The 21,092-nt window shown below is 39.1% G+C and overlaps 4 protein-coding genes and 1 long non-coding RNA gene across 11 annotated transcripts in view; 2 read left to right on the top strand and 3 right to left on the bottom strand.

Moving 5' to 3' along the window:
- LOC108622069 (cytosolic carboxypeptidase 1) overlaps positions 1-5,835 on the bottom strand; it is a 29,307-nt gene extending 23,472 nt beyond the window's left edge. Inside the window, exons 1-3 of one of the 7 annotated variants that reach the window (XM_026811198.1) lie at positions 3,922-5,835; positions 3,018-3,072; positions 2,167-2,312 (exon numbers count right to left, since the gene is read on the bottom strand). In XM_026811198.1, the coding sequence (XP_026666999.1) occupies positions 2,167-2,312; positions 3,018-3,072; positions 3,922-3,937 (217 nt within the window). In that variant the 5' untranslated portion in view covers positions 3,938-5,835. Of the gene's footprint in view, positions 1-2,166; positions 2,313-3,017; positions 3,319-3,887 lie in introns of all 7 variants that reach the window. The other 6 variants (XM_026811200.1, XM_026811201.1, XM_026811202.1 and 3 more) reach the window with 6 other exon arrangements.
- A 1,745-nt stretch (positions 5,836-7,580) lies between these two features.
- On the top strand, positions 7,581-8,918 carry LOC108622061 (uncharacterized). The gene is made up of 4 exons (XM_018019715.2): positions 7,581-7,682; positions 8,190-8,342; positions 8,433-8,561; positions 8,651-8,918. The coding sequence occupies exons 1-4, from the start codon at positions 7,677-7,679 to the stop codon at positions 8,846-8,848; spliced, it is 486 nt and encodes a 161-aa protein (XP_017875204.1). The 5' UTR covers positions 7,581-7,676; the 3' UTR covers positions 8,849-8,918.
- Positions 8,919-9,201: 283 nt separating this feature from the next.
- On the top strand, positions 9,202-10,980 carry LOC108622058 (uncharacterized). Its single transcript, XM_018019711.2, has 2 exons — positions 9,202-10,259; positions 10,514-10,980. Exons 1-2 carry the CDS (start codon positions 9,258-9,260, stop codon positions 10,823-10,825), a joined length of 1,314 nt encoding a protein of 437 aa, XP_017875200.1. The 5' UTR covers positions 9,202-9,257; the 3' UTR covers positions 10,826-10,980.
- Positions 10,981-11,084: 104 nt separating this feature from the next.
- On the bottom strand, positions 11,085-13,043 carry LOC108622062 (uncharacterized). The gene is made up of 2 exons (XM_018019716.2): positions 12,945-13,043; positions 11,085-11,961 (listed from the first exon to the last, which is right to left on the bottom strand). Exon 2 carries the CDS (start codon positions 11,959-11,961, stop codon positions 11,287-11,289), a length of 675 nt encoding a protein of 224 aa, XP_017875205.1. The 5' UTR covers positions 12,945-13,043; the 3' UTR covers positions 11,085-11,286.
- A 293-nt stretch (positions 13,044-13,336) lies between these two features.
- On the bottom strand, positions 13,337-18,133 carry LOC113463946 (uncharacterized). The gene is made up of 2 exons (XR_003388780.1): positions 17,913-18,133; positions 13,337-15,374 (listed from the first exon to the last, which is right to left on the bottom strand). It is a non-coding gene; the product is annotated as an uncharacterized LOC113463946 (long non-coding RNA).
- Positions 18,134-21,092: the final 2,959 nt, after the last annotated feature.

Here is a 21,092-nt window from a genome sequence, read left to right as displayed (position 1 = left end):
GAATCGATCGTCAGGAGTTAATTATTAATTAGTTCCGCGTTAATCATTCCGATAATGGGCACGATGTAAATCTCGACCGAATCAATGTACCTCCACATTGCCAAACTCTATATTTCTCTGCCATAATGAATAATCGGTTAACAACGGCCTCCATGTAATAAACAAGCTACCGCTGGCATTGCATTGGCCAAACGTGTGGCTCCCATTTCAGACTTGATGCAAGGCCAATCTCAGCCAATGCCACGAACATGGTCCACAAAAAACTGGACAATGATATTTCATGCCAGGCGACTGACCAGAGGTAACGTTCAATTACTATCGCAGCATCTCCTTGAGGTAATTACCTCTTCACAAATCTTTAATGACTGTTATATATATACTGCTGCTTTATTTATAATCTACCATTATCCTATTATTTTATTTTTAAAACTTTTATTGTCGATGAATTTATTACACATTAACAGGCATACAGTATCATTTAACGAAAAATTATAGTTATTGACCTAAAACCTCGATTATGAGTGGTGTAATATGTGACATACCAACGAGTAAGTACGAGGTTTGGAAAAAAGGTCAATTGAACGTGAGCCAGCTGAGAGAACCTATACCAAATTGAGCGACGAAAAAGAAGCCCAATTCTCCCGTTTCATCTTACTTTCTCGTGATTAAAAAATGCTGCGATTCATTGCCTCGAAAGCTGTTCCATCATGACAGTGCAAGAAGAAGCATTGCATTGCTCTAACTTTTGACAATCTCATCAACGCTAGCCTAACTGACGACGACCCTACTTATAGATATTTTGGATCTATCTACGATCATTACTATAAAAAAAATAACATCTGAAGAATAGTTTCCTTTCTTTGATACGTTCTTCCCAAATAGATTCAATGTTAGTTTCAAGAGTCATTTATCTTTCAATTGTAATCAGTGCTAGTATTGTATGCAGAAGTATCGACCAATGGGATCAGAAGAGTTCTTATCAAATTGGCACGACCGCGATTTACTTCGAGGTGATCTATTGTATCGTTCGACTCCCTTGGACTCGGTCCAAATGATCTATCGCCGTTACCGAAAGCTGTTACGCAACAGCGGGCGACAGGCTTTTCGAAAATAACGAGTGACGGTCAGTACGTTTCACTACTGGCACACCTGTTTGTCAGAATCGTCGCGAACGATTGTTTTCGGTGGCAAAGCAAGGGTGAAATCATCGCAAAACAGGGCGATGTCGATCGCGTGTGATCGCGTAAACGCAAATAAAACTCGTCTAAATTCGTACACGAACGAAACGCAGCACAGCCGCGATCGTTTTGATAATTTCGCATGTATAGCGTGCATAGGAATGCGATCGCAAACGCGATTATCATTTATCCAGAATGAATCGCGGAAACGCCTCAGTTATGCGCTATAATTCATCTTTCATCCGTCACGATACTATCATAAGTAAATATATAGTCAGTTGGCCATTTCATGTTTTACAAGTTTCTTTACTTCTTCTTTTCTTACAAGTGAAGTGACCTGTTCGAAGATATAAAGCGTATTCGAAAGTGACCTGAATTAAAATTTTATTATTTCATAGACGAAAGCAGAATATTACGTTCCTCGTGCGCCTTCAATTTTATTTTTCTCTTTATTCTTACTACTAATTCTTCCGACACGAAAGTAAAACGCTTTCGTGCGAACGGGGAATTTAAGGGGGTGAGTTTCAGTTCGCAACGTAAAAACGAATTGGAAACGGGAATTCATGCAAAGGGACGTAAACGAGTGTCGAGTGTTACCGAGCGTAAGGGTGGCCACCCCTTTCCCGTGAGAACGGTTACGGGGTAATAAATCGTGCAAGTTTCTGGTGATTAGCCCAGCGAAATGGAAGGCAACGTTCACGGTAAAAATAGTAATTTAGCGGCACGAGGTGCCCGTCTGAAAGTGCCCAATCCGTTTCGGCCCGATTTAAATTTTAAAAGTTTCGGGACACGTTTCGCGTTTCCGCGAGGAATAATAAAAAAGAAGAGACGAAACTGGTTCTTAAACGAAGAAACGCAGTTGTTTCAAAACTACTCTATAACAGAAGTTTTATATTTATCAACAAAGATTACGGCGGGACACTACGTTTTGAAGGATTGACGTAATTTGCATCGAACTGAGTAAAAGAGATATATACAAGTAGACTACCTGAGGATGTGACGCGTGCATGAATCTTAGCTGCGATGTGCCTGAACGTATCGGCCTCCTGCGGCTTGGACACGCAACTTCGTAGCTTCTCCAACAACGCATCGTTTATCGTCTCGTCCGTGCTTTTGCTGCTCGGTGGCATCACACTGTAAACCGCAAAACACGACAATGATAGCCAAAGTACCTCGATTATGGCACCGAAGAAGTGGCGAGGGATGACATAGTCACGTTAGCGTGGAAAAAGTATCGCAACAATTCAAACGGCACGCTTTATATCTTGGCAAACAATGATTCGACCATGCAATCTCGAGCTAAAGGGCTATGCAAAACGAGCGGGCAAACGAAATAATGCAAAACGAATTGAACGTTGAAAAAATTGGAAAATTCGCATTGCTGTATTTAAATCTTAATTAGTGAGTTTCAAGAATATTGAACTTTGTTTTGTTTAAAGATTTGGTATGACTACGTACGCGGCAATACATACTTTGCGTAGTCGCCGTGTTCGTGTTACAAACATTCTCATACAGTTTAAGAAGGTGCAGATGAACGAAAAATAAATGTTTTTCTACATCCTACAAGCTATCAAATACATATACCATATTTCTGTTCTCTTTGGACTACTGGTGATAGATTTTATACATGATTAACTTCATTCACAATAAATATGTTGTTACAGTTTCAATTACTTGTCTCTTCAATCCATATAACTGTAGAGATTTTGTTTTATTACGTGCAGTCGACAGACAAGAAACTTCCATGTTTCGATTAGCACATAAAAAGAAATGCTGTACACCTCTTTCGACCGATGAAAGAGAACAAGAAAGAATTGATTCTGACATTGCTGTACTTAACTAAAAAGTGCGGGGCATCTCGTCCTATCGGTTGTCAACAATCTCCTTTGTGTGTCTGCGATACAAAAACAAGAATCACGGTTCTAGATAATTCGTAATCGAGGAGACAAACAAAGAGAGGCACGCGCGGCGTGGTGTAATTCGCGTTGCCATCAATCGACTGTCCATTGGCTTGCCGCCAATTTCCCAGAGTATAATGCGCATTAATCTCCTTTCACGATCAGCTGGTCGTGACGCGACGCTGCTGTTGGTAGCCAATGTCTCTCAGAAGTGAAAATCGAAGACGTCAGAAATCTGTCGCCTTCAGAATAATTCAAGGTCAATTAACGCGGTGCTCGAAAATAAACCGTGTGAAAATCACCTGGCATTGACAATTAACGGTAGTGACCAGTTAAAATTCTACATTTAAGTTCCGCGATATGTTTTCAACCACTGGAGACTACGCTTCACTCAATACATATTTGCAATAATTTCAGTGCCGTTTAAAAGTGAAAAGCATCGTGAAACATTCGTGGCTGTGCGAACATGATTATACTTTAACAACATCTAAAGCTAGAACAAAAGTGCGAATGATAGATAAATTGCTCCATCATCCGTACTTTCTTTTATGGCAACTATACGTCCGCGTCCGAGAAGCATGTTTCTGAGAGCGATTCAGAAAATTGATCAGTTCTAAATGTCGTCGACGATATTTGCAATACCGCAACTGCGTCGATGCTCATGCCAATTGTACAATAATTCTTATTTAAATCCAGCCAGGCACATACATTCTTTTTGACTAAGTAGCATATTGGAACTATTGAAGCTTGTCTAAACTTGCTTTCGGAACGAGAACCACTAAAAAGACACAGTAGCGACGAGCACACGCACGAAACGCTTTTGTTAGTTTGGTGGCGATTTTTACTCTTCGTCCTGGTCATCCTGCACAGATTGCACGACCTCTTCGCTCGCCTCCATCGGTCGCTGATTCTCCTTGTCGTCCTTTTCCAAAGCACTTTTCATTTCTTTCCAATTACGCGCTCCCTCAAATTTGAAAACGCCGCGCGTAATACTGACACGCTTCGTCGACTCGATTAATCCTTCGCTTCGAAACTTGAATACGTTTCAGACTCTCTTTGATGTTCTCGACGTATCTTTTTTTATTCCGTGATTGACGAACGAAGGCACGAACGGTGGTTTTTAATGTAACGTTCTTCCGTAGTCACATGTTATTCTCGGTGATTCCCGCACGATCTAGATCCAGATGAAGAGCACGGCCAGTAGCGTCTTCCCATGAATTTCGGCGAAACGGAAACGATCTACGCGCTTTGCCACACCGAGGCTGTTTGACGTTTCGCGCTGCCAAAACTATGTTTAAAAGCATAGCACGCACTCACAGAAGCGTGTCTCTATTTATAGTTGCGGCCGCTTCCCGAAAACCGAGAGCCCCATTCCTCATATTTGCAACCCTTCGCGATCGTAATCCTCGATCGATGTCAATTTTCGGAGCATCGCGAAACCCCCTCGCGTTGGCTTGAGAAAGAGGACACTGCACCATTGTGACTCATCTCGAAACGATCCTCAATGCTGCCTGATCAAGGTTCCAGCAAAAATTATGTCTCCTTATCTGTTTTTTTCACCCGCTCATTAAGATTCGATGATTCGCTTCACGTTCGCACTCGCGGTTAAAAATAAATATTTCCCCAACCATTTTGTTTGCGACTGCTTTTTAAAATATGCACATATAAGACTGTGAATATAAAGAATTTAAATTCTCCATGTTTTCCACTTATCCTTAAAAATTTATGATGCACTCATATTTCTACTGCGATGAAAAGCACCGGTTGATTGCGCAAACGACTTTCAGAATTTGTTTACGTGACATTGTAAATCATCTGAAAGTAGGAATTGTTTCGAAACGCATTTGTAAAGATTATTTGTTGAAATAATAGAGACAACGCGGCGGAATCTACTTGCCAAAAGATAGAAAACATCACGTTACGTGTGGAAAATTATATTAAGCTTAATTCAGCATGCGAGACGTTGAATTATGAAGATAATGTGAAGATTTCAAGCAACGATGCAATCAACACGTCGTTTAAGATACAAATGCAAGAAGAGATTTCCAAACGAAGATTGGGGACTCTTAAATAAATTTGGTACGAGTCAACACTGAAAATAATTATGATCAATGTACGCAAATCTTGGAGCTTCGTGAAAACGGTAATACGATGTCACAAACTCGAATTCAATTTCAGAACGTAAATTAAAGGTACCAATGTGAAATCGATGAAAGGTTGTTCTCAGAATCTTGTACCAATTATAAAAGGCGTAAAACATAAATTAGGAACGAATGAACCAGATGTTCGTGATCAGACAACCCACAAAGCCACTATCATAATCTCTGGAAAACGCGAACCAAGAGAAATCTTGGTAGAACACACCACTAATAATCCTCTATGAATCCTTTGAAAAACAAAAGTGACCGCGAACAGTGACCGTGCAACGACACCGCGGAGTTATTAATAGCGCTCGGATAATTCCATTGAACCCTCGGTCGTGACAAGAAAACTGTGGAAACCAAGGAAACCGCGACGCGAGAAAACGAGCTAAGTGTACGGTCGAACCTTCGGCAAGGAAAAACAGGCACGATTCGTCACGCGGTGATTCGTGTCGGCAATACGAGGACGCGCTACGCTCAGCCGCGTTTCAACCCCTTTCTTTGAGCACGATGCTGCGGGGTTCGAAACGGCTGGACGATCGTGATAGCTCGCGAACGAACGAACGAGCTCTGTCACGGAAGCTGAAGCCCAGGTGTATGCGGCACTTGTTGATAAAGTACGAAAGAGAGAGGATTGATTAGTAGCCGTGCGAACTTCCACGAGCTCAGTCGACGCCTCACGAGCTTTCCACCCTATCGATTTGGCAAAAAGGCGGTCGTGTTCAAAGCTGCTGGTCCACGGGCTGCGAGCTGCGTCGTCGTTCTTAACCAGCACGGCGAGAAAATTGCGGATTTCATGAATAATTTAAACTCTCGACTACATCTAAGATGTATATAAATTATACTTATACAATAATGATAACGCGAATAGTACACGCGTTTATAAAATAATTAACCAACGCTCTAGTAATATCGGAAACAAAACGTCCCTCTTCATCACTTCAGACTATATTTTCAGTTGCGTTTACAAAAATCTAAATAGATTAAAATATTAGGAGGACTTTAATAGAGAACTTATTTATCTGTGATTTCACTTTGTTCACCGTGATTCTTATTACACAAAGAAGCTTGTTATGTTATTGACAATTATTATTACCAATAAGACGAGTTTTATAAAATTGATTAAATTGAATTAAATTAAATAATGTTTTCTAATATTTATATTTATTATATATAAGTCGTAACCTATTCAACATCTAGCATATACGTACCTCGAGCCATCAGCTTGACATATGTCCATATCGTCTCTCCTCCCTTGATTGTCCACGATGCACTTCGCGCCTTTCAGCCTCACCGTCGGAAGTTGTCCTTTACATTTTCGACTAACCAACTTTGGTGTCCATCCATCAGGAGCCATAACAAGACACCGTGGGTCACGGCGAAATCAAGCACACCCGATACCACGGGTTCCGCCGACCGATCATGATGATTTTAATCAGATTAATTATTTATATGCCGACTCTACGATTTTCTCTCACAGCCAAAAATTAATCGATCGAGCCAGGTTACTTGTAAACTTTTTAAAGAAAATGTCAATGGCTCTGCTTTCGACAGTTGCACCTTGAAGTCAATCTCGAATTCCGTCGACGGAAAACTATCGTTCCCTCTCTCGCACCCTCCTCTTCTTTCTTCTAATAGCCTACACGTGATTCTCAAAATTGAATTTCTCTTAATCGTCGTCGATGGTCCATATCACGTTTAAAAATGCGTACCTACTGAATTTCGCGCAGTCATCGATTAAAATCGAAGGAACGGAACAATGAAGAGCGAGCTAGGCGGACGTCATTAAAAAAACAGATTCGAGTTTCAAAGCGATCGAAACCACGCCCTTCATTCATATTCTAAACAACAATTTACCAACCGGTTCGCATATTTATCTGTCCTTCCTCCGCGTCGTCTTGCCAAGTCATCCTACAATAAGATAAATATGGAACTAATAAATAAGGTCTAAAACACAGGAAATGTCCCTCTCCTCAAGCGCAATGATATTTCAATTTGTGGCCTTGTCATAGCTATAAACTCATAGAAATCATGTACGCCTCCTATCGAATCGTTTATCAGAAACGCTTCGTTGGACGTCTGCGTTTCTCAATGGGACGTCCAGTTAGAATTTATTGGGGGCAGTTAAAAATCGTAGCGGCATCAATGGTATTGATCCGATCGACGTGGATCTTCGATCGTATAAGCGTCGAAACGGACCCGGTCGTTATGAAGCGCTTGCGTAGTCAGAAATAAAAGAATCACGAACCAGGTATCCCGTTCATCGTGAACGAGACAGAAACGAAAGAACAGTTTCGTGCGTAAGAGCAAAAGAAAGAAAAACAATTCACGGTGATGATATTGTCCGACAGGGTGGGGGAGTTTGCTCTCCATGAAGAATATATAAAACGCGGGTAGGGCTTGAAATTCAGGTTAGTGCAAGATAGTTTCCGAGCCTGTCGCGAAGCTGTGGTCACGCCATGCAGGTGAGTTTATTCCTAATCCGATCTACCGTCAACTTCAACATGTTTTCCTTTCAAAGATCTTGGAAGACTTTCTTCTTATATTCATCGAACGAATAATGGTTTGGAATGCAAAGTTGAATTGACAGTAGTTCTGCAGTTCGTGCAATAAATATTGAAACTGGAGAACACTTTGGAACCGAACTGAAGGACCGGTTGTTTTTATAAATAATTCTCTAGACTGCGAATAACCGTTACCTCTCCCCCACGAAATCTTCGATCATTTCCGCGTTGCTCGTGAATCATTGCCATTGACATGCGAGCCACGATGTACGTAGTGTACACGCATCGAGCCAAACCTTCGTATCATCGAAATGCTTCTCTTTATTTAATGCGAAGACGCAGTCAACGATCAACCTTCGGTCGGCTATCGCATTGTTCCTCTTGGCCGATGAACTAAAATATTCTTCTGATCTCGAAAACAAAACATTTCGTTATATCCAAAAAACGAATGTTTCTTTTTTTTTTAAGGTCTACGTTACGCTGCTTGCCTTTGCTGTGATCCTGGTCGCGTCCATAGAATCGAAACCGATCTGGTCGAACCTGTACTTAGGCGCTTATCCTTCCGAGGCCATTAGTATACAGCCACAACTACTTCAACACTCTCCATACTACATTTACAATGTAAAGTGTTTTTAAAAAAAGACACAACACGGCTCTGTGTTCTTCTGCGCTCATTTACATTTAACATTCGAGGTTATTTTTGTTATTCAGGTACACGCAAACGTGAACGCTGTTCCCGCTGCTGTGATCGCGAACGGAAAACCTTCGATCCCTCATCTGCCTACTTATGGTTTCTACTATGGCAATCCGATATATGACTTTCGGTTCCCGTTGAGTCCGGTAGGTTACTGCATATTTCATTAGTCAAAAAATAAATTGTTGTTAGTTGGTGAGCGTTGAGTGCATGCATTTTGATGAATCTTCTACAGGTATATCCGATCCTAAAGCCCGGTCAACCAGGAGAACTGCCGAGACCGTCGACAGAACCGACGACCACAACGAGACCAGTCGAGAATAGCGAGGGTGGTATTGAAAAATTAGACACAAAGGTTGAACCGGACAAAGAGACAAGTAGACCAAACGAGAGCGAAGAGAACGATGACAGCGTTATCATTGAATCGATATAAACCGACCGCATTGTCTCATGCTCATACGAATTGATTTTGTCTGAATAAAATTATCCTTCCCATTTTTTGATACGTCTTTTTATTACTTCTGGTTCTGCCCCTGGTTAAGCTCCTTTCATTAAAATATATGATAATATTAATAGAAAAATTAACAACGTAAGAATTTGATTATTGTGTATAAAGATTCAATCCATCGACCCCATTAACTCTTGACGCCATAGATTATATAGACTACCATTCTCCATAAATAATCCGCGATAAATCAAATGAATACATTGCTATAATTAAGTACCATTTTTAAACAACCGTATAACGGAGCCTCTCAAGATAACGCGAGGTCAAAGATGCAGAAATCTTCAGATTGCTTCATTCGCTTTGCCAGTGCTCAAACGTTTCGCATCCATCGACAATGATCGCGAAAATCCTTTGGTTATTCGTTATTCTCGTGACACTTTGTGTGGTAATCGAAGCATCCGTGTTGAATGAATTAAAAATCAGACAAGACTATGAAAAGTTGAAGATCAGAAGACGCGTAAACCGAGAAACTGAAGATATAAAGGAGCCAGAGACTACAACTGAACAAACTCCAAAGCTACACAGAGTGACATTGACGCGAACACAACCGGTACGATTTCAACATTATCAGACAGAAGACGAAAACACAAAGCAACGCAATGTCAGAGACGTGAATGAGTACAAAACTACGAAGAATAATCAGAAGCAGTTAAAACTAAATCGAACCAACTACAAAAACCGAAAGACGAAGGATCGTTTGTACGAATCAAGCAATGGTAAATATGCGGAGAAAGAGAAATCCAGGAGTTGGGGTCATATCGATGGGACAAAGTATCGGATAAAGCGTAATGCTATATCTGAAAATTTAACGAACGAGAAGGCTGATTATTACGCGCAAAGGAAGGCGGTCATGGATCGATTTCACGCTCGACAGAAAGAAATAGCAGAGAAGTACGCGAAAAAAACAGCTACCACCACTCCGAGGTACATTAATGACTCCGGAATGACCACCGAATCTCCTACGGTGAGGAACGAGACGAATAATGTTGATGAGCAAAAAATTACAATCAATAATATCGATAATAATGCAACTGTCAACATTCTTAAATTCATTGAACACGGCGTGGATACGAAAAAGAATAAACATAATGCACCTTGGTTTAATACAAAAGAGACAAATAGTCTCAATATAGGAAAGAAAAAAAAAGATTACTACGATTCAAACGCGTATGGACAAAAATCTATAAAGAAGGCAAAACCAACGTTGAAAACTAATAATGACGTTCGACTGAAACAACTTGGATCTGCGGAACACGAAAATATGTACGAGCGCAATATAATTACAAGAGGTTCTTCAAATTCTGTTTCACCAAACGATAACAAAAACTTGTTGAATGTAAGTAATATCTATTTATGAAATTTGTATGCACCAATGTGTCTACAATCGTTGCACGTAAGACTGATAGAGTGCTGATTTACATAAAGATTGAACGTGTAAAAAATATAAAGGATGTATATAATGTATACGAATGTATGAAACGTCAAAAGCTGCATGCATATCATAATATTTATGTGATGACAGAAATTTCTATTTAATGTTATGTGTTTTCCTCAATCGATTTTTAGTTAAATAATGAAGTACATTTTTAGGTTTATAGCAAATCTGGTAAGTGCGGGAAATTAGTGTATCAGCATAATTTCATAATCGGCGTGCACAATTCATCGCAAGCTGATGCCGACATATTGACGTCGATAGAGGGGTCGTTCTGCATCACCTGTGTCGAAATAGAGCGGCGGAAGAAGACGAAGGCTACGATTGAATTGAACGCGACACGCAGAGAAGATGGCACTTTTAGCGAGATGAAGCTTCATATTAAAGGCTTTGAAAACGAAGAAATACTAATTGTCGTTAAGGTGTTTGCTGTCGAAAAAGTTGACGATCGATGCGACCACTATTATTAATAAAAGATAAACTTACTCTGAATTTTTTGTTATAAAGGGTGTAAAATTCACTACTCCGATTTAATGTATTCTGTATAATATTTTATGTAATAATTTTATATTCTTGTTTGTGAGAGATACAGATTTCAAATATACATGAAAGACATTCATCTCAAGGATATGGAATGAAAGCTATTTATTATAGCATGTTACGATAGAATTATATGATAGGTATACATATGTATACATATATGTTATATGATCAGAACAGAAAAATGATCTTAAAACATTTTTACAGTGTCAACTCATTAAGAGATGTACAGGATTTCTAGAAAATGATTTTAAAGCACGTAATTTATACCTAAGCCAATATTAAAGTCACTCCATGCACGTTCCATCGAAACACTAGAAAATGATCAGTCTGATAATCTTGTGAAGCATAATTAATTAAAAGTAAATCCTATCGAATTCGCTGAATTACTTCAGGAACTTTTCGGCACGGCTGTCGGAAGTGGAGGAGGCGGTACATCCGGTATTTTCTCTTTCCGCTCATTTGTAGTTAACTTTTTTTCCTCGTGGTATGCTGGAAGCAGATGCTCGGAGAGCCCGTTCTTCGGTGTGGACGCGGGAATCGGTTCGAGAGTCCCGTAGGGTTGATAATCCGCGTAGTACGTGCCCGGAACCAGCTGAGGATTCAATCCATTGTACGTGTAGAAATAAGGATCGTAGTACAACGATTGATAATTAGGATAGAAACTGAAAGGTTCCTGTTCCCTGGCCTTCGGCTTTGAACTGATGTCCTTCGGATCTGTGTTCGCCTCCACTTTAACGTCTTTGGCGTCCTCGACATTGGCTGGTTTCGATTGCTCGATAGTCGTAGCTGAGGCTTGGTTTTCAGGTTGATTCGGTTTTTGGGCTCCTTGAGAAAGGTACGGCACATCTGACTCGGCAAGGTGAGGTGCCACTTGTGTGTAATAAATCGGTGGCACGTAACCGACCGCTGTTCGATGGATCACAGGTTGAATGACCGGGTACGCTCTTGACGGAGAGAGATTTTGATTACTGGTAATCACCGCGTTATACACTTTAGGAACCCTAAGGAGTCCTGGGTCGGCCAAGGCCAGAGTTACTAACGCGAGGAAGATGAGGAGGTTCATCTGAAAATTAAACACGCTATGAAACATCAGAGAGGAACGAGTTTGATAGGCGGCGGATAGATCTAGGGTAGAGTTAAATTCCACAATTTTGTAACCGTGACGGTACGATTGAAGCGGATACAGAGCATCGCGTAAACTGTCATGTCACTGAGAAAATTATACAGTTCAAAGTCCCTCGTGCGGATACTACGGCCGATAAATCTACCACAAATACGCGTGTCGTGGAGGTGTACACGTGCACACCACCGCGTGATCCTAAACTGACAAGCTCGGAACAATTACATCTATCAATTTCTGATGTAACAACAATGCTATGCAGATATCTCATGTCGTGTTACAACATCGTAATATTTTCTTGCGGACGTAATAAACATTTTTTCTGCTTCTGTTTTTCGAAGAGGACACAAAAAAGTTGATAATTTCTAGAATTCATTCAGATTTCTGGGAAACAACGTGCATGAATCTGGCCACGTGTCAACCACACATTGTTTCTGGAAAAGTGAACTGTCACCGGTGGATAAGGATCTAGCTTAGCATGTGCTTGGTCGAGGCAGCGCATACAAAAGAGGTGAGGTGTGCGCGTGCACAGAATAGAATAGAACCTGGAACGTTTTTCTCATATGTACTTATTTGCGATCGAGTTGACAGGCCTATAAGATTCTTGAAGATCAAACAAATTTTTAACAATAATAACAGCTCTCTTTAGAAGAGCCTCTCTCTCTTATGTTTTATCAGATATTTGATAAAAGTACCTTTACAAACGTTATTAGTATACGTATATATCGTGTAATATAATTGAGAATCGTGAAGAGACGCATTACCCCGATGATTCATCTCGTTAACGTTACGCAAACTCCATTCATTTTTATTTGAAACAATGAAAAGTTTCTTAAGAGAATGTGACTCTTCAGATTCCTCATTGATGAATGATAATGAATGGTGTAAATTTAGATAAAGTAAGTGCCGGTGTCGATAGTACTTACCTTTTATTATCGCGTACTCTCTGTATATGAACAGTAAGGATCGTCGAGAAGCTGACACCAAGTAGCAAGAGAACTGCATGGGACCGTAGTATATATGGCCCATGGGGTCCCAGGGTTCAAGTCCTGCCTCCCCCACTACATACACCACCTGGCGAAAGTACTTCGCGATCGGTACTTACTTGAATTGAATGTTCTCAACATTAAGTCCGGCTGCGGCAGCCAGCGAAACGCAGGACACGTATTTACCGTGCAACTATGATGCACCATTGATAAATCTTCTCATTACGCATTCATTATACTTTAGATTTTTATTCAAATTGTTTCGATTTTTAAATTAAAATACGAAGATTGAAGTTTATTAAAAATTTGAGGATAAGAAAATGAATAACAAATAACGTTACGATTATTGTGTTTATTACTCTAAACAAGAGGTGCGTTTTCAACAGGTATCATGAGACGAAATAAATGAATGTTCTCATGCTAATTTACAAAAGTTTTAAGTATGCATATGCATCCTAAACGAGGCTCGTGAAACGGAATACAGTGTATTAAAATTAATGATAATAAAAGCACTGCAGATAATGTCCTTTCTTTGTACTACGAAAACGATTCTACAACAGCGAACGACAAAGGAATAATTAGTAGAAGGGTAATAAAACATCGAATGGAAGATCCATTATAATGGGGGTCCATTAATGTCTCCAGCCTGATTTACAACGTTGGTAAAGCTACAAATTATGTATAACATTTTTTTTTCAACAGACACGTGATAGTTGGAAATAACGTCACGAAATATCGCAAACTAAACGTCAATTGAAAGGTGTTGCAGAATGAGAAAAGGAAAAAATATGAACGACCTCGATCGCTATACGCGTAAATCACCGCGTGCTTGTTTAAAACGAAATATCAATTTGGAGGCACGTTCGTGTGTAACGCAAGGCTCGAATTGGCGCGCCGTCGAATTGACACATGCTAATCATCTAATTTCAAACCAACGAATGAAAAATCTATTCATTCTCAATCGGTTTGGAAAAAATCGGGTCACTAACAAGATCAATGGTGAACGTTCATTGACGCACGATGTTACGTAATTAATGCACGAAAAAATCGATACCGTTTAAGAAAATTCATGAGAGAGAATCCAGGTCGTATGTCTGTAGTTAATGTACAAAAATTGCTCAACAGGCACACGACACGAACCTGGGTAAACTAGCTCACTGACGCAACAGTCGTCGTCGCTACAGTTGACTTCGGATTCGTCGAGGACGAATCTCTCGAAATTCTCGCCGTTTTGTAAAACGTGCTCGCGTTGGTGTTACTACATACAAACACATATATATATCAGTTTTACATACGCTTCAGTTACATTCGTGTCTGACATTATCTTGGCAACGAAAGAATCGTGAACTAATTGAAAGATGGAATCGCGTGTTTAGAATTATTCCGCACAGTCTCGAATTACTATAATTTATTCACAAGTGCATAGAGTTAGTAGTATCTCCTTTCTGCAATTGATTTCTAATCATGTACAATAATTCGAAAATACATACTGATACTATGATTACATATGTATATGTAAAATTAGAATATATACGAAAACGAAAGCTAACAATAATAAAGAGCGTCCATCGACGTTAAATACACAAATTGCGATTAATTATAGTACAACCACGTCATAAATATTAACTTTACGAACAGTTTTCATTATTTTCAATGTTGTACACAAAATATAACGCAGTTATTGTAAACGCAAGTAATACAACAAGTACGTCTTGGAATTACCAGTCATTCAAGTCTCGCACATCATAATTGTAAACAAGTATTAGAGTGTTTTACGACCGTCTTCGACCCACAATATCGAATACCTGTCTGGAAACAGAGTCATAAACTTAAGCCTCTTACAATTACAGTAAAATCGTTAAAGGCTAAGGTAATTCTTCTTGTGATTTCAAGTTCGATATTGTTTTCTTTCAGTTTCTAACTACATCTCGAAGATTAACATATGATTCTATAGCATTATTACTACATTATCATACATGTCCTAACTTTGACGTAATGAGGCTTAGTTCAATAACGTACGATACTTAAAAAATCCTAATATCGTATCGCAGGTTCGTCATATAGATTCTATCGGGATGTAACACATCCTTCGGAGCAACAGTATTGGAAAATTCGGTAGGAACACAACGAAAAGCAGCACCAGGGGCGACAGCAGCAGCAGGACACTGGCGTACACCACCAACCACCATACGGTCGATATTCCAAGAACTGGATCCAGCATTGTGGCTCCTGATAAAGGCGCGTCAAGCATCCGACAATTTTGAAGCATCTGCACACCGTTCGAAGAATCCGGTTCCACGAGCACGATACGCGTTTTGAAACATGTTCGGCCGGTATTTCTTCACGTACAATTGATTAACTGAAGAATTCCTGAAATGAGAGAAACTGTAAATATATTCTTTGACCACCATCTTATTGTTAATTTTACGCAGTGTCTACATCTCCTCTGTCTTGATCCTTATGTAAAAACAATATTTAATTGCAATCTGAAAAGCAATAGTTCTTCCATGTATCGTTACTAGAAAATTAATACAAATTATCAAAGAAATTTTTCGAATCGAACGAAAAATGCTGCTAGATATTTCCAAATGTTGGAATTACTTCACTGCAAGTTACACAGATTGCGGAAAATACTTGAGGATGTCAAGTTAGACTCTTCCCTTGAATCTATGTCTTCCAGTGAAGAAATAATGACAAAAAGTATTCTTTATATATAAAGTCAATAAAGCGGATGCGTATCGAAGGCTAATCTGAATATTTTAATTCCTATAGGAATCGCAAAAATTAGTGTAGCTGAAGATTACGGTTGTTTACAATTCTTTAAATTTACTTTTTAAAAAACTACTTTGAAAATTCGTGAATCCTAACGATTCTAATACTCGAAGTACGCTATCATTTTTTGCACCAATTTCAAGGATACGCTTCTTAGCTCATTGCGTCACTATGTCAGTTCAGTTAGAAAGGTGACCCAGTCTTTCATGCGATATATGGGATAACGGTCGTGGGCTTGCGCAGTACAACATTTTGATCATATTTGAGATCTTTGCAAAAACTGTTCTTTTCGCAAAAGACAAATTTTAATCACGTAATTCTCGAGAATTGCGTGGAGAAATGTAACGGTAATAGAATCCGTGACTGCGCCTATTTTTCGTCAGAATTGCGCAATTGTAGTAGGTACATTTGTAATCATTGTGTAATCCAACTATTGTGACTGTATAATTTAGTGGTTCAGTGGTAATGGAGCAAGAAAGTGGAAACCGTTTCAGTTAAGAGACTCCAAGGCTGTTTCAAATTTCGAATTCTTATCAAGAACGAACATAGTACGACGCATAATACGTACGCCGATTTTCTAATAAAATTCTTAGCAGACATCAAAGGTTGAACATCTGTAAAGAGATTGTGCAAATTCAAGTCGAAAAAATTCTTTTTCGACACGAAGCAATTTTAAAAATTATCACGATCTCACAAAGAATATAGTATACATTGGCACGTTCGTCCTTGTACGGACCGAGTGCGTGTGTGTGACAGAGGGATACCGGTTGGTCAAGCCTGTTAAGGCAAAGAGCGAAAAAGCATCGAAAGGAAAAAGATAGGCGATTGGAATACACGTGTGTGTACATACATGTGCAATAAAAATCCACCGTAGCGATATCTAAAGGTAACGCGCGCTAGCTATCTTGTAAGACGCTGACTGGCTCGTGTGTTCGCGATCGCACCGCGGAAAGTGAAATTTTCGCGATTGCGTAATGCTGGCATAATAGTATTATCCGACGTAGATCGTAGACTACGCGGTTACGGAGTATAGCCATTAATGAAACCACGGCTAACCCGGTTGCAATGCTTTAACTTTAACTCTTCCATGATGTAATATGTCCACGCAATTATGTACATAATAATATTTGTTTATTCCACAAAATAAATAATAAAAAATAAATATAATTACTTTCCGTTATCTATATAATACATGAATATGTATGTTTTAACGTTCCCTTAATTGTAAAAGAACCCATCTTTTTAACTATGCAATGTCGTACTTAATGATCGAAGGGATTAAATATCCCTTAATAATACTTTTATGATTCGATTTGAGCCGTACGATGACCATCACTCTCGGTATACCATGAATTATTTTGATAGTTCCCAAGCAAAGATTAAAGACCAGTCCAAAGTGTTCAAGGTCTACCTTTACTTTATACACTACGATGTTGTAATCATGAATTATTTGCTACGTCAGTCAACTATGATTCGAACAATTTTCAGATCCTATTACGTACAACTTGTTAATGCATATTTAATATTGTTTGTCAACTGTCGATCGAACGAAGGATGATATAAAGCTGTTGTTAATATAATTGGAGCCTGTTTCTGGGTCAGAGGAAGAGAGTGGACAACACCGGTGAAGGACATCTACATTTTCGATCCCTCCTGCTATATCCAGGTGTCCTTGCCGTGTGAAAAAAAACACTAAGGGGTTCGTGCATTCTATAAAACACGTTTGCTCGTTTTACGGTCCCCGAAGCGCCTGCTGCGCTTTCTGCCACGAGCACAGCTGCGCACATAATGCATTTCCTATTGAATCCCTCGTTCCCTTTGTTATAAAATGAAAAATACGAGAAGAATTCCACGAGTAAAAATAGATTACACTCTGCATTTTTAATCTATTGAACGTCATGAAGATGACGAATAAACAATAATTTCATGCAAATTTCAATTCGTACTTTTTTATTTTCCTTCAACTTTTTTTACCAGACGAATATTTATATATTTTACTCTAGGGTTATAATAATTGGATGAACATTATCTTTTACATCATAATGTGTTGTGCGATGCAAGAAGTCACATTGGAATCATTGATAAAATTTTCATAAAATGATAGGATCCATAGACAGCGACTTGATCGTTCCCTACCTCTTTTCGTCAATCGGGCACGGTCCACATCACATCACAAAATAAATGATATCAATGGGAACACTAGTGTCCATTAGACTTTAGACTATTGGGCTACTTCACCGCGAATCTCGATCCCGATCGACTACCCGCGAGACGAGCGACCGAACGGGGCGGAGGATCGTTTCTCGCGTGCGTCCAGTCGCTTTCAGTGAACTGAGAGCACGTCAGACTTCCATGCTTCGATGTCCCAGGTACTTTCCCTTTCTTTCGGCGCTTTGAAACCGAGTTACATACTTCCATACATATACGCTAGTTAGGTTGAGTCACCTTTCGTCCATCCGACGAAGCGTTACCATTACCACTCCGCTCTAAACGACGATCATCGCTATGTCCGATGGCATTGACGGTGTGTGGCTCTCGAGCCACGACCTCGTCTACGGATACCGAAGGTGAAACGAGCATAGGAAATATTACGTCGGGTCAATGGATAAAAGATTAATGGCTCAGTCGGACGACCTCCAAATCTTGTTTTTTTTCTCATTTGCATTCCGACGAAACTATTTTTATCTTTAATCTATGACAATAGCTTGGTTGTGTTGTGCGATGCAAGAAGTCACATTGGAATCATTGATAAAATTTTCATAAAATGATAGGATCCATAAACAGCGACTTGATCGTTCCCTACCTCTTTTCGTCAATCGGGCACGGTCCACATCACATCACAAAATAAATGATATCAATGGGAACACTAGTGTCCATTAGACTTTAGACTATTGGGCTACTTCACCGCGAATCTCGATCCCGATCGACTACCCGCGAGACGAGCGACCGAACGGGGCGGAGGATCGTTTCTCGCGTGCGTCCAGTCGCTTTCAGTGAACTGAGAGCACGTCAGACTTCCATGCTTCGATGTCCCAGGTACTTTCCCTTTCTTTCGGCGCTTTGAAACCGAGTTACATACTTCCATACATATACGCTAGTTAGGTTGAGTCACCTTTCGTCCATCCGACGAAGCGTTACCATTACCACTCCGCTCTAAACGACGATCATCGCTATGTCCGATGGCATTGACGGTGTGTGGCTCTCGAGCCACGACCTCGTCTACGGATACCGAAGGTGAAACGAGCATAGGAAATATTACGTCGGGTCAATGGATAAAAGATTAATGGCTCAGTCGGACGACCTCCAAATCTTGTTTTTTTTCTCATTTGCATTCCGACGAAACTATTTTTATCTTTAATCTATGACAATAGCTTGGGTTCTCCAAGCTGGTTGCAATAATATAATTATTTGGTGAAAATTTTTTTATCTTTAGCCTCTCGGTGGACTTCTGTTTTATTTCGCATCGTCACTGTAGTGATTGGTAACTCGAAACAATGGAAATATAATATGGTATGAATAGAAATTTTGATATGAATATAACAAAGATTAGATCTATTTTTTAGATGAATTCTGCACCACTGGAAAACTGCGGTTAAGGGTAAATGAATATCTATTTTCAGATGTGCTGATCAAATTTTGGTAACACTTTTATAAATTTAAATACTTTAATAGTGGGATTATAAAGTAGGCACTGTTGGATTACACAAGGAGTGGAATAACTGAGTTATTCTAAGTTCCACTAGGTTGACTGTATTTCTGTTCCTGATGTGATCTTTAAGACGAAAAGAAGTATTCTCTATTAGCTCTATTCTTGATGAATAAGAAAAACTCCGGGAAAGTGGAAAGTAAGGGAGTGGGGATGATTATCAGTAAGGTCAAGGATGACTAAGGGATGAGATTACGGGTTAAAGAAGGGTGTGTGGTGAAAATATACAATATTATGTTATGATTTAGAATATACAATCGTGAATCTTATCCTATGTTTTAGAATGTACAAGAATTGAATTATATTTACTTATGAAAGTGAAGGGTGTTTAGACCTTGCCTATATCGCCACTCGTCCATACAAATTCTATTACTGCAAATGTAGACACGCTGGCGCCATTCATTATGATATCTTCGAAGCTTTAATCTTATAGTAATGTCAGAAGGTATTACTGTAATACTATTGTATCAGACTACGGTTAATCATCAATTTAGATGCATTATACCTGTTGGTAAAGAAAACTGTTTTTATATTTTCGGTTACTTTGTTTACTACTACTATTTTACTACATGTTATGTACAAAGAACTCTTTTCAGTTAACATTTATTTATTATATAAAAAAAAACTAATTGGATAACAAATCGGAATGGAGCTGAGCCGAACAAAATCCAACATTTCAACTCTTCAAATCATTCATACGAAAAAATGAGAAACGATACGTGCTCATGTGCGATTTGATACAACGTGGTTGCAATGTGATATAAAGTGATTTGTAGCTTTAAAGCATCTCTTTTATATAGTTAATGCGCACCAATCAAGAGCTAGCATTCGCTGTGCGCCATCTAATTGGTGCGCGGTTGGCATCTGTTGAACACGTGTCCTAGTCCTAGAGCTCAATGATTCCACTGGACGTTGATATCTTCGATTATAATAAATAATTATACAGGTGCAAATAATAATTTATACCTTTTTCTACGAACGTTTCATTACTTATGATTACTTTCTTTACTGTACTTGTACATATGTGTGCCTATTATTTCTTTGCAATTACATAGTAACGCCACGTAAACTGTTCATATCATTCATTCATCTTCTGAGAACTAAATAAAAGAATTCAGGAAAAGACAGGAAACTTGCCTATGCGAGATGAAACGTGTTTTTCCACGAAATGAAAAGTACTTTAAAATATACTAAACATGATTTTATGAGAACCTTCAAGAGATTTCGATTATATTATGTGAAGTCTCCACCAAATCATCAAGCTCATAAAATATTGTAAAACTTTTACGCAAACATTACCGTTTTGGAAGTTTACAGTAATACTACATACATATGTATGTATCCTGAATATAAGAAGTTCGAACAATTCTTTGGCAATCTTTGTTTAACTCTTAAGAGCATATACTAGATACCTGGTTGCATGACAAATAATTTCCTTATTTAGACCTTGCCGACCAATTTTTTCGATTTAGTTACTACAAGAAGTATTGAATATTTAGTCTGAAATCGTATCGAACTTGCTAGGAAATCATGATGTGCACATAATGTACAGGACGATAGTAAAATGCAGGATAGGTAAGAAATACAATACGGTTATTCGTATCTTGAGA

The sequence above is a fragment of the Ceratina calcarata genome, unplaced genomic scaffold (genome assembly GCF_001652005.2).
Source record: "Ceratina calcarata isolate Rehan_Ccalc_2016 unplaced genomic scaffold, ASM165200v1 scaffold203, whole genome shotgun sequence".
In the NCBI taxonomy this organism is placed as follows: domain Eukaryota; kingdom Metazoa; phylum Arthropoda; class Insecta; order Hymenoptera; family Apidae; genus Ceratina; species Ceratina calcarata.
This window is presented reverse-complemented; position numbering and strand designations above follow the sequence as displayed.

Excerpts from the sequence above, each read along its gene's own strand:
- LOC108622061 (XM_018019715.2), top strand. Across the intron at positions 8,343-8,432 it reads CTCCATACTACATTTACAAT|GTACACGCAAACGTGAACGC; the intron begins GTAAAGTGTTTT and ends TTTGTTATTCAG. Across the intron at positions 8,562-8,650 it reads TTCGGTTCCCGTTGAGTCCG|GTATATCCGATCCTAAAGCC; the intron begins GTAGGTTACTGC and ends AATCTTCTACAG.
- LOC108622058 (XM_018019711.2), top strand. The coding sequence starts at position 9,258 with ATGATCGCGAAAATCCTTTGGTTATTCGTTATTCTCGTGACACTTTGT. Across the intron at positions 10,260-10,513 it reads ATAACAAAAACTTGTTGAAT|GTTTATAGCAAATCTGGTAA; the intron begins GTAAGTAATATC and ends GTACATTTTTAG.
- LOC108622062 (XM_018019716.2), bottom strand. The coding sequence starts at position 11,961 with ATGAACCTCCTCATCTTCCTCGCGTTAGTAACTCTGGCCTTGGCCGAC.